At 50.5% G+C, this 12433-nt stretch overlaps 2 protein-coding genes across 2 annotated transcripts in view; one reads left to right on the top strand and one right to left on the bottom strand.

Annotated features, from left to right (window-relative positions):
- The first annotated feature begins 39 nt into the window (after positions 1-39).
- On the top strand, positions 40-3289 carry SSR3 (signal sequence receptor subunit 3). The gene is made up of 5 exons (XM_041467646.1): positions 40-291; positions 968-1094; positions 1536-1634; positions 2138-2269; positions 2901-3289. The coding sequence occupies exons 1-5, from the start codon at positions 153-155 to the stop codon at positions 2965-2967; spliced, it is 564 nt and encodes a 187-aa protein (XP_041323580.1). The 5' UTR covers positions 40-152; the 3' UTR covers positions 2968-3289.
- Positions 3290-5494: 2205 nt separating this feature from the next.
- LOC121353823 (voltage-gated potassium channel subunit beta-1-like) overlaps positions 5495-12433 on the bottom strand; it is a 56565-nt gene continuing 49626 nt past the window's right edge. Inside the window, exons 6-11 of the mRNA XM_041467983.1 lie at positions 10987-11072; positions 9981-10101; positions 9438-9532; positions 8413-8533; positions 7457-7545; positions 5495-6884 (exon numbers count right to left, since the gene is read on the bottom strand). Coding sequence (XP_041323917.1) covers positions 6795-6884; positions 7457-7545; positions 8413-8533; positions 9438-9532; positions 9981-10101; positions 10987-11072 — 602 coding nt within the window. The 3' untranslated portion in view covers positions 5495-6794. The remainder of the gene's footprint in view (positions 6885-7456; positions 7546-8412; positions 8534-9437; positions 9533-9980; positions 10102-10986; positions 11073-12433) is intronic.

Below are 12433 nucleotides of genomic sequence, written 5' to 3'. Positions count from 1 at the left end.
CGGCTGAGGGAGGGGATCGGGCCAGGCTCGGGCCGGGCTGAGGGAGGGGATCGGGCCGCGCTCCGGAAGCGCTCCCGGCCCGCCGGGCCCGCCCCGCCCCGTGGCGCCTGACCCGGAGCCGCTCGGCCGCGCTGACGCTGCCTTGTCCCGCCATGGCTCCCAAGGGTGGCCCCGGCGGCCGGCAGCAGTCCGAGGAGGATCTGCTGCTGCAGGACTTCAGCCGCAACCTCTCGGCCAAGTCCTCCGCGCTCTTCTTCGGCAACGCCTTCATCGTCTCCGCCATCCCCATCTGTGAGCGGGCGAGGGCGGGCGGCAGCTCTGAGGGGGATCAGCAGCCCTGGGGGGAGCAAAATAGCCTGGAAGAGGGAGATCAGCAGCCCTGGGGGGAGCAAAGTAGCCTGGAAGAGGGAGATCAGCAGCCCCTGAGGGGATCAGGAGGTTGGGAAGAGGGATCAGGGCTCCCCACCGCCCGCCGCGGGCTCCGTCCCGAAGCCGCGGCGGATCCCGGGGCTGCTGCTCCGAGCCCCGCCGGATCCTGGCTCCGGGCCCCATCGGATCCCGGTTCCAGCCGTGTGAGATCCTGGCTCCGGGCCCCATCGGATCCCGGTTCTGAGCCGTGTGAGATCCTGGCTCCGGGCCCCATCGGATCCCGGTTCCAGCCGTGTCGGGTCCCGGTTCCGGCCGGCAGGGCAGCATCACTGACACTGATCAGTGTCACCGCAGCAGCGCTGCCCGCAGGCTCTGCCCTGCTCTCACCGGGCCCCTTCCAGCCACGCGCAAAGCTCATTTCCCCCTTCCAGAGTTCTTTTAATGCAGTTGAAAGAGCCCCGAGGGATTTTGGAGGAGTTGTCTTTGCTCAGGCAGAGACTGTGGAATTACGGAACTCGGATTCTGTACGGGTCTCTAGTATGGGGTGTTTTTCTTGGAGAGAAACTGCTTCAAATGTCATTCTTCTTTTTTTTCTAAGGGCTTTATTGGAGAATATGGCATATGGATCTTGTTCAGTCTGCAGTCCTGTACAGTGTCATGACCCTCATCAGTACCTATCTCGTGGCTTTTGCATACAAAAACGTCAAGTTTGTCCTCAAACACAAGTAAGCTTGGTGCCTCTTTGAATTTATCGTTTAATAACTTAACAAAACTGCCATTTACTACTGTAGTTTTTTATTAATAAGAAATGTTACTCAAAAAATATTTTGCACAGAAGTATCTCCTAATTGGTTTCTGTTGTTCTCTTGTAACTATAGTCAAATCTTGTCAGCTAAGATTATGGTGAAATAGTAAATCCACCATCATGCTCCTTGGGTAGCACCACAAATTATGCTTAAATTATAAATTATATTACTTATTGGATGTAAATTATATTACCTTTAGTAATTGCTGTTACTGTTTCTTTTCCCTTCACCTTGACAAAACTGTTGAGTATCTTGGCTAAGTTGTATTCTTCACTGTACCTAAAACTTCCTGTAATGCCAGGGCTGTGCTGTGGGGTTTTTTTTATTTCTGAAGTGTGACATGAGTGGTGGTACTTACAGAGTAGCCCAGAAAAGAGAAGATGCTGTTTCCAAGGAGGTGACTCGCAAGCTGTCCGAGGCTGACAACAGGAAGATGTCACGCAAGGAGAAGGATGAAAGGTGATCCCTCTGTCCTCCTCCTTCTCTCCCTTGTTGAGGGAGGGCCTTAAATGTCTTTGGGGCTCTGGGTGGGGCAGTAGGCACTGTGCTTGGCACTGTTTTTCTGTATTCTGGGAAGCAGCAGCTGCAGGGTAGCTCGTGGCTCAGCTTCAAGCCCTTTTGAGGCGAGTTGTCAAGGGAAGGTCCCAGATGCACTCAGTGTTAGAGGGGATCCCCACTGGGACTGTGCAGGATGGGAGCTGTGGAGCCAAACTCTCTGTCTTCCGGAAAAACTACTGCACACTTCATCATGTGGGTGTCCAGGATATCCCCTGGATCCCTGGCAGTGCCCAAGGCCAGGCTGGACAGGGCTTGGAGCAGCCTGGGACAGTGGGAGGTGTCCCTGCCGTGGCAGGGGTGGAGTGGGATGAGCTTTAAGGCCTCTCCCCACCCAAGCCATTCCAGGATTCTGTGATACCCATTGATTTAAATATATTTGAAATTTTATCTCCACTTGCTCCTAGAATTCTCTGGAAGAAGAATGAAGTTGCAGACTACGAAGCCACAACTTTCTCCATCTTCTACAACAACACCCTCTTTCTGGTCCTGGTTATCATCGCTTCCTTTTTCGTGCTGAAGAACTTCAACCCCACTGTGTATCCTTTATCCCCACCCTAAAACCCCCACAGCCCCACTCCTGTTAGCTGTCACCACCAGCTGTGGTTGTCCTGTGGGCTGTGGCATTCCTCTGATATGTGCAGCTCATTGTAGTACAGCAGCTTAGAATGTCGAAACAAAAATAAGAGCTTACAAAAATAAAATGTCCCACTTAAAGTCTCTTAAAACATGAGATGTTTTAAGGATATTGCTTGGACAGTATACAGGAATTCTCCTGGCTTTGCTGTTTCCATTGTAATTGTGGAGTGAGGACACAGCTCAGTTTCCTGCAAACACAGTGTCAGTGTTGGTCGCCAGGAGCTCTTCCCTGACAGGATGCTCTAGCTCCAGTAGCTCACAAGTAAAATGTTTTGTTCCTGAAGGATATTAGTATTGCCAACAGGGCAGTTAATTCAATGTCTGTATTTATAAGTCCTGTAAGAGAACAGGCTGAACTTCCTGGGTGCCTTAATTCTGAAGGTCAGTTCTGAAGCTGTGTTTCAGGTTGCAGTTTTCCAGTTTTAAAATTGCAGAGAAAGACCATTTCAGTTCCTTCCTTTTCATAAAACTCCTACCAAATGTTGTGTACCAGAAAAGGATCTTGACAATTCCTTAACCTGTTCCCTACAGAAACTACATCCTTTCTATCAGTGCTTCCTCAGGACTGATTGCTCTGCTGTCCACAGGATCCAAGTAGACACAAAACCCTCAGCAGTTCCTGTGAGAGGCTTCAGCTGCCATGAAAATGCCTAAGGGTGGAATAGGAATATTTTTTTTTAGCATGAGGAAAACATGGGGAGGGTTTGAATCCAAAATGGTTGAATTGTATTTACTTTTGGTATCTTTACATGGTATTTGATATTGGAGTTACTCAGTTTTTGATTTTTTTTACTTAGCAAGAAGAGGGTGTGTGAGCTGTGAGCAGACACATCTTTCTGCAGCTCCACCCTGGGGACAATCCATTTATCATTGTAACTTGAAAAGTTGTAATTAAAAGGAGCTTTTTTTTTGCCATTTGATTCCTTGTATTTTCATTCTTCTTTTTTTTTTTTTTTAATGGGAATTTCCATATCTAGGTTTGTCAACTCTTTCTGCTTCCAGAAGAGAGGAGACTTCTACAAGCTAACATATTCCTTAGAAGCACTCCTCATTTTTGAGTAACGTGGAGTCAGGACAAAACCTAAATCTCCTAGGAGAACACTTTTGAAGTGGTTTGAATGCACTTTTTTTTTCATTAATCTTCAAAGTTGTAAATAAATAAAAAACCCTGCCAGTCTCCCTGCACAGCTTAAGGAAGATACTTTCGCTGGCTTTTAATAATGGATTTATCAGACAATCCTGTGCCTTCTCTTCTGGCTACCACTGGAGCAGCTGTTCACTTAAATGCCAAACTCTACTGATATTAATGGAATTCCAGTTACAGATCCTGCCATTACAGACTTGGGATCCTAAAGAGAGAAGAAAGTTTTGAATCTGATTTAATGTAACAATTACTCTGCTAATCTTGGCTTCAATAAGATTAAATGGAAAATAGAGCAAGGAGACTGTGATGAGCAGGAGACAGTAATGGCTCTGTTTTTGAGAAATTCAAGTACTTTTGGCCATTTAATACTCTTGAATTAACTGTTTTCTCTTAAAATACATAGAATTTTCTTTATCCCTTCTGCCTGACTATTCAGCACTGGAAGGACACATTCCCTAAAGCTGCTGCCTGCCTTGGACAATTTCCCTTTCCTTGGCCTGACTTCTTACAAGGGATCTAATTGATGGGTTTTAGCTGAGTATTTAGCTCACATAAAGCAGATTTTTAACAGCCCTCTCCAAACAGCCAGAGCCCAACTCCAAGCCAGGCTGGCTCCTCTGGGAGCAGCAGGACTTGGATGTTGCTGGTTTTGCTCTGTTGCTCTCAGAGCCCCCAGTGCTGAACCCAAACCCTTGAACTGACAATGTTATACTCACTCTCCTGGCAGGGCTTTAGCAGGTGTATTCCCCAGAAAATCTGCTGTCTGCAAAGTGCTTGGAAGCAGCACTTTCTTCTGCCATTACTGTCGGCTCACTGAGTCTTTTATTACCAGCTTTTCATCTTCTCTTAGGGCTTTTTTGGTATTGACAGTTGCTGAGGCCTGGAGCTTAGCGTGTCAGAATTTTCCTGGAGAGGGAACATTGAGCACTGACAGCCTGAAACAAAAGCAGGTGGGTGGGTGGGGTGGGTTGTGTTCTGCAAAAAACCTAATCTTGAGCCTTCACAGAAAGGTTTGGGGCTTTTTTTGGTTGGCATTTGGATTTTTGTTCACTTTTCCAGGTTTGGGGATTTTTTTTTTTTTCCAGAGCTGGTGTTTGGTTTTTCCCTTGCAATCCCCACTACAAGTTGCAATGTTAAATAAAAAATTCATTATAAAATGCTGAAATTATATTTCTATAGTCTAATGCTGGGAGTTAACCTGAAGCAGGGCTGCTGCTTGGCCCCACATTGCCCTCAGAGCCTGTAAGGGAAAATGTCATCTCCTCAATTAAAGTTGGGGATTGATCTAGTTTTAATACATTATTGGATTCCCAAGTACATGAGAAGGGGAAGGGAGAACATTAAATTGTACCTCCAGGGGGAGGAAAAGGAATTAGTCTGTTACTGGGAGGATAATTATATTAAATTAATAAAGCTGTTAACTGAGAAACGGTTGAAGCTCAGTAAAAATTAACAGTGGTAATGCAGCACTGTTCCCAGGGCAGGGCAAGGTGGGCTCCACCCCAGCTGGCTGGGACTGGCCAGTGTCACCTGGGGACAGCTGCACTGGGCTCATTCCAGGCCAAATCACAGAGCATGGCTTAGAAAGGAACTTAAATCCCACCCAGTGCCACCCCTGCCATGGCAGGGACACCTCCCACTGCCCCAGGTGCTCCAGCCCCAGTGTCCAACCTGGCCTTGGGCACTGCCAGGGATCCAGGGGCAGCCACAGCTGCTCTGGGGTCTGCCCACCCTCCCAGGGAGGAATTCCTTTCCAAAATCCCATCCATCCCTGTCCCCTCCCTGTCAGGCCAGGACAGACCTTACCTGGGACTGCTGTGCTCCTTGGGGACTGGCTGCCAGCAGCACCTCGGGGCCAGCCCAGCTCCCTCCTGTCCCTCCTGGAATGTTCCCTGTGGAACAGCACCCCCCATCCTCAGCACAAAGCCCTGCTGGTCCAGAGCAGCTCCAGTGTCAGTAACAGGTCTGCAGCTCTCAGGGTAGATGCACAAAATGCTTTTATTGTGTCCAAGCAGAATTCCAGTCAGACTGCATTTCTCATGTACAGCAGGAGTCATTTACACACACCACAGCTTCAAATACAGGAGGAGACCACTCAGGTGTGGGGAGCTGCTCACCTGGCCCAGGTGAGCGCTGCAGGGGGCAGTACAAGGGTCCTACAAATACTGTACAGAGCTGTGTCCCAGCAGGGACGGGAGAAATACAGACTGAAATCAGAGCGTGGTACAGAGCAAATCCTCGGGAAGGTACAACGGGGGCTTGAGCTGGGCGAATTAGGACGTAAATTCTTCCTGTCATCTCCTGTAAATGCTCACAAAAATCTGTTTAAAATGTGTCTGTGCATTTACTTATCCCCGTTTCCAAAGCAAGTGGAAGCAGGGGTAGCCTTTTGGAGTACGTACCTGATTGTTCCTGCAGTTCTCAGCAGCTATATATTGTATATATTTATAGTATCTAGCTCCTTAAAAGCTCCTGAATATTGAAATTTGCAGTAGCTCTGTCTACAAGCAGGCAGAAGTAGAGGCAGGTTTCTATAGATGCAAAACCCAATATTTGATCATGGCTTTCTTGGCTTAAGGTTTATGGAGAAGTAGAACTTTGCAGAGCTGTCGTGTTCAGTAACCTGACATGCGTGTTTGGGCTTCCTAGCACTGCTCCAGGGTGCTGCCCAGGAGCACTCCACAGCTGGAACAGCTGTAAAATTAGGAGCTGAACTATCTAATTGCTAACTAGTTCTCTGTCTTACAGCCTTCATTCAACTACAAAGAAATCCTAGAGCTTCTATTCAGCGTAAAAAAAGCAAAGTTTGAGCTTGATCCTTCCATCTGTTAACCTGAAGAAACTTTATAGTTGAGATTTCCCAAACATGGTTTTATTAAAACCTGAAGTTGTATCTGGCTTTTCTTCATTGAAAAAATAGATCTGTACATCCTTCTTTAATTACCAAGTACCTGAAGGTTATAAATTTTTTCTTTTTTTTTTTTTTTTTTTGCTTTACAAGTGTTTGTCACAGCACAAGCATGAGGTGCAAAGAGTAAAGTAAAAATTAATGAACTCGGTCAAGAAGGTAAGAAAATACAAGGTTATTCTTGGTTAGAAGAGAGATCAACTGTGCTTTTAAATTCACTGCAGAGTAGTAGCAAGAGCACACATCTCGAAGGATCCAGTGACAGTAGACACCGAGCAGCAAGTGCTGAATGATTCTCATGAGAGTAATTCAGGGCTGTACTGGAGTACAGAGCACTTCTAAACCATGCAGTCCAGGAAATTCATGCATTGCATTAGGATCTGTAGTCCTTCTTGCTGTAGGGCTTGTTGCCCAGGATATTATCTATTTCATTTACAATATGGGATGTCATCTTTGGAAGGACCTGGGGTGGAAGAAAGCGATGCTTAATCGAGATAGTTCCAAAATGAAACCTAGATTTTATCAAAGTACATTTCCTCTGGGCTTTTTGTGTGACAGATATTAAGTATTCATCTAATAACTTTCTCCCTTAAAGGAAAAAAACACTGGAGGATCTTTACTTGGTGAGAGAATCACAGCAGAGCCTCTCAGCTTTGTGTGTGGAATATTGCCTGGCTGCAGTGGGACACGAGCTGGGGCAAGGACAGCAGAGGCAGAGGAAGCTCTGACTGGGGAAAAACAACAGGGAATAATCAAGGTGGGTGCAGGTGACACGTGGCAGCACAGAATCTGTCACAACATGCCCTGGACTCACTGGCATTTTTCAGGTGCATGAAAGCTGCTGATGCCACCCTCGTGTCACTGGACAACGACCCCAAAGGTGCTAAGCCATGGGGACAGCAGGGGTGGGCCTGATGAGGGTGCATGGATGGAGCTGAGACAGAATGCTGAGTGCCAGCCCTGTGCTGAGTGAGAGAAGGGGGTGCTGAGGTCTGGGGGTGTCTCTCTCCACGGAGGTGCCACCCCTGCACTCACCTGGATGGCTCCGAGGTTCTCGATCAGCTGCTCGGGGTTGGAGGATCCCAGAAGGACAGAGCTCACCCCCTCATTCCTCAGGCACCATGCTGGAACAAAGGCACAAGGTGCTCAGGGCACAGAAGGGCTGGCAGGGCCTTGCTCCAGTCCCTGGTGTTTGACAGAGCCTCTGTCTCTGCTTGACAATAATCCCATTCTTTGTCTCAACTTTGCTCCTCTGGCACTACCCAGGGGAAGATGCACAGATCAAATAGCAAACCCCACAGATCTTCCAGGATCCTGAGCCTGCTCCCTGCCCCAGCACTTCTCCTGGCTGTGGGGTTTGGATATTCCCCATCACAAGGATTCACTGCTGGCAGGTGGAACCAGGGATCATTTTTCTGACAGACATGTGCTATTTTCCAGCCTCAGCTCTCAGCAGCATAAAGATAATTATTAGGGAAAAAAGCCCCAAAACTCATTTTGAACAGCATTCTCTTGTCTGCCAGCCCAGCACCCCAAAGGTGATGGCTTCGTGGGGGGAGGGATGTCCAGGGGAACAGGGAGGTGAGACCCCTGGGGATGCCCAGGACACTCTGACCCTGTCAGTCACAGCCTGTGCTGCTGCTGGAAACAATCCTGCTTTAATTAATTGCTGCCCAGAGCAGCTGTGGCTGCCCCTGGATCCCTGGGAGTGTCCCAGGCCAGGCTGGACCGGTTTGGAACAACCTGGCCTATTGGAAGGTGTCCCAGCCCATGGCAGGGGCTGGAACAAAATTGGCTTTAAGTTCCTTTCCACCCCAAACCGCTGCACGATCAATAATTTTTTTACTCATTTTAAACAACAAACCCATCTCTAGCTGCAGGCCTGGCCCAAACCATGGTGGAAAGAGAACCCATTTTCTGTGTTAGCCTTTCCCCAGGCAGCCCTGAGCCCTGAGGAGGGCCAGGAGCAGCCCAGCTGTGCGGGCACCCACCAACAGCCAGCTGTGGCAGCGTGCAGCCGAGGCGCTCGGCGATGGGGGACAGGTCCTTCAGCTTCCCCTGCTGCTTCCTGCCCTCCTCGCTGATGATCTTCTCCTTCAGCCACTGGTAGCACTGCAGAGCAATCACAGCACATCAGGCTGTCAGCTTTCAGCCTCCAAAGCGGGGACTTTAAGGCGATTTATAATTATAATCTATAAATGTCTATAAATAGCAGCACTTGAAAAGCCACGTCCAGCCCAGAACGTTGCAGAGGCTGAGTAACACAAAGCTGGGCTACCCAAAGCAATTAGGGCACGGCCAGAATGTCTCCTGCTGTCCTCAGCTCTCTGGCTTGATTCTCACTCCAGAACCTGGAATCTCCCCAGTTTTCTTTTTGGACCCCCTAACCCCCAATAAGAATAAAATCAGGATAATTGTGGAGAAACCAAGTTGTGGTGACACCAGAATGCCAAAACCTGTTAGAGAGGGCAGCCCCCAGGTCTCCAGTGGGCTTGCCCTTGGCCTGGGGTCTCGGGAGGGATGCTGGGACCACTGGGGGGATGCTGGGGGGCTGAGCACCCCCGTGGCCTAGGCTGGTACCCAGGGAAATGATGTCCAAGTCTGCTGGACCTACGTGGTTCGGGGGGCTGCAAGTGGCAGCAGCTGCATCCATTCAGGGCTGGACTCCGTGACCTTGGAGGTCCTTTCCAACCTCAAAATTCCAGGGTTAACATCAGTGAGGAGCCTGGAGCACCACAGAGCCCGTGGCTCGTGCCTCCCCCTGGGTGATGTCCCTCAGTGCAGGGTGGGGACAGCACCAGCACCCCCAGAGCTGCCCCAAGCCCCCCTGAGCTCCCTGCGTGGGGAGCCTGAGCTGGTCCTAACCCAGATTCTGCTGCTCTTCGGAGTGTGGTTGCCAGAGAAACAGAGCTGATCCATCCAAGCACAGCCCTCCTTCTCACGAGGGAGCCCTTTCCCCTTTGTTGTTTTCCTGCCCTCACAAAAGCAGCACGACTCAGACGTGCTCCAGAAATACCTTGAGTGAAGCCCTTGAGCTTTCAGGGACCCCGTTGCCGTATTTCCCTGAGATGATCCCACAGGCCAGGGGAGACCACGTCATTGCTCCCACCCCTGCAGAGGAAACAGAAAAAGGGGTTTTAGGGAAGTGGGACAAATCAGAGCTGGAGCAAAAAATGTAGCTTTCAGTCAAAAACTAAACCAAGAGCAAACTGATTGCTGCTTGTTTCTGTTGCCACTGGCAGCAACGCTCAGCTGGTCTTGCAGGAATGTGCTGCTGATGTCCTTAAGGATTTATTTCACCTAATGGACCACATGAATCTCAGAGAGTAAGGAGCAGCCAAGCCAATTAATACTTAATATGTTCATTAATGTACTTCAGTTATTAACATAATATTAAGCAATACTTGATCAGAGGCACAGTAAGCTGGTTTTTCTTTTAGGTCACTATCAGATAGAGACTTGGCTTTGTCACCGGTGCCATCTGGAGCCCCAGGCCATCCTACCCTCCGTTTCCCTCTGGGAATGCCCCAGCCAGAAGGCCCAGCAGGCTCAGACTCACCGATTTTGTGATACAATTCTGGCAGCTGCACCTCCACCTTCTCCCTCTGGAACAGGTGATACTCGGCCTGCTCACACACGGGGGGGATCATGTTGAACTGCCTGGCCACGGAGTAGGCTTCCTGCCGAGGGGAAACCGCGGAGAAAGCGCTTCAGAAAATGGAGATGCCCTGCAGGACACGTTCTCTGAGGGTACAGGAGACGGCCAAGGCAACGCTCGCTGTCCCTCGGCAAGGGCAAGTGGCACCAGCAGGATGCTGCAGTGCTGCATCTCCTGGACTCACAGCCTGCTTTGGACACTGAAGCCATCTCATTCCACCCCCATCCAGCCATGGGCCAGGCTGGTATCAAACTGAAGGACTTCAGTCAAACCAAAATGACACAAACCCAAAGAAACCAGCCAAACCCCCACACATCAGCCCATCTTCCCCTAATTAGCACTGGGCTCATTCTGGGACAGGCTGTTAAATTATTTGAGGTGGAAAGCCTGGATGGAGTGGAACCCACTGTGCCCAGGGTTGCCATGCCATGACCTCCATGGCCCCACCATCATCTCCACGCTCCCCACCATGGTCTCCATGGCCCCACCATGACCTCCATGCTCCCCACCATGATCTCCATGGCCCCACCATGACCCCCAAGCTCCTCACCATGATCTCTGTGACCCCAACATCACCTCCATGCTCCCCACCATGACCCCACCATCACCTCCATGCTCCCCACCATGATCTCCACGCTCCCCATGGCCGCACCATGACCCCCAAGCTCTTCACCATGACCCCCCAGCTCCTCACCATGATCTCTGTGACCCCAACATCACCTCCATGCTCCCCACCATGATCTCCATGCTCCCATGGCCCCACCATGACCCCCAAGCTCCTCACCATGATCTCCACAGCCCACCATGACCCCCCAGCTCCTCACCATGACCCCCCAGCTCCTCACCATGATCTCCACAGCCTCACCATGACCCCTCAGCTCCTCACCATGACCCCCCAGCTCCTCACCATGATCTCCATGGCGCTCCAGCGGGACGTGCCCCAGTACATGGCCATGCCCTGGTTGATCACGTGTGTCATCGCCCGCACGATTTCTGAAGGACAGCAAAAACAGGAGTGTGAGAAGTGCCCAGAGGCCACGTTTCCACCAAACCCACTTCCAAACACCCCACACTGACAGTCCTGAGCACGCTCCTGCTGTGCTCTCCTGCCCAGCTGTGGCTGGAAAAGCACTTTCAGTGCAAACACCAAGACAGTGACCCTGCAGTTGGTTCAAAACTGCTTTTCCCACCTGGCTCTTGCCCACCACAGCCTTAAGAGGACATTTCCCCCAAAACGGAACACAAGAGGGCAGCACAGCGGAAAAATAAACTTCAAAATAAATTCCTTTTTTCTTTTTTTTTTTTTTTTAATTTGCTTCCTGAATGCACATATCTGGGTCTGCCTCTCTTTACCAGGAATGCCAGGGGCAAAGCTACAAGGATGGCTGATTGAACCCTACTCTGCCAGGGCCCTGTCACCCCCAGGTGTCACCTCTGCACCCCAGCAGTGCCACGCTCCCCGTTGCTGCTCTCTGGGATATGGAAGCTTGCAAGGCCACACACACCTGGACAGGATCTTGGATTTCACCCCTCAGACCTCCCCACCTGCCTGGGGGTGAAAAATCCCTGATGAACTTTAGTTTAAAGGAATCCCAGAATGGTTTGGGTTGGAAGGGATGTAAAAACTCATCCAGTCCCACCCTGCCATGGCAGGGACACCTCCCACTGTCCCAGGTTGCTCCAAATGTCCAGCCTGGCCTTGGGCACTGCCAGGGATCCAGGGGCAGCCACAGCTGCTCTGGGCACCCTCCCAGGGAGGAATTCCTTCCCAATATCCCATCCATCCCTGCCCTGTGTCACAGTCCCCAGGAGCAGCCACGAGCCACAGCCCTGCCCTGGCTGTGGCAATAAACCCTATTTCTGACAGGGCTGCAGCAGGGATGCGACCACTGCCCACAGAATGGGCAAAATGAACTAAACTCACTGTGGGAAGTGAAAGAAAACACTTCTGGGGCACTGCTGCCTGTGGCACCTCGAGGTCAGCGGGCACTGCCCACCCACCCCAGCAGCTCTGACCACCCAAACCCCTCTGGAGGGGCTGCCCTGGAGCCTGCAGTGCCCAGAACATCCCTGGGGATTAGGGGTGGGCTAAGGGCTGCAGGCACTGCTGCCCCAAAGCAGGCTCCAGTGCCAAGCTGGGCACTGCTGAGAACCCTCCTGCAGGCACTGCCAGGCAGCTGCGAGGGGGAAGGCTCCATTTATAACCCTGCTTCCACACACAGACCTGCCTCAAACCCAAACTCAAATCCACTTTATCCGAGGCAATGAGGGAAAGGAAATAAAAACCCCAGAGAGCCTCAAAGCCAGCACTGGGATGTAAAGGAAACTTCCAGTTCTTCCTGAAAAAATACCAA

The sequence above is a fragment of the Pyrgilauda ruficollis genome, unplaced genomic scaffold (assembly GCF_017590135.1).
Source record: "Pyrgilauda ruficollis isolate IOZ18807 unplaced genomic scaffold, ASM1759013v1 scaffold21, whole genome shotgun sequence".
Lineage (NCBI taxonomy): Eukaryota > Metazoa > Chordata > Aves > Passeriformes > Passeridae > Pyrgilauda > Pyrgilauda ruficollis.
This window is presented reverse-complemented; position numbering and strand designations above follow the sequence as displayed.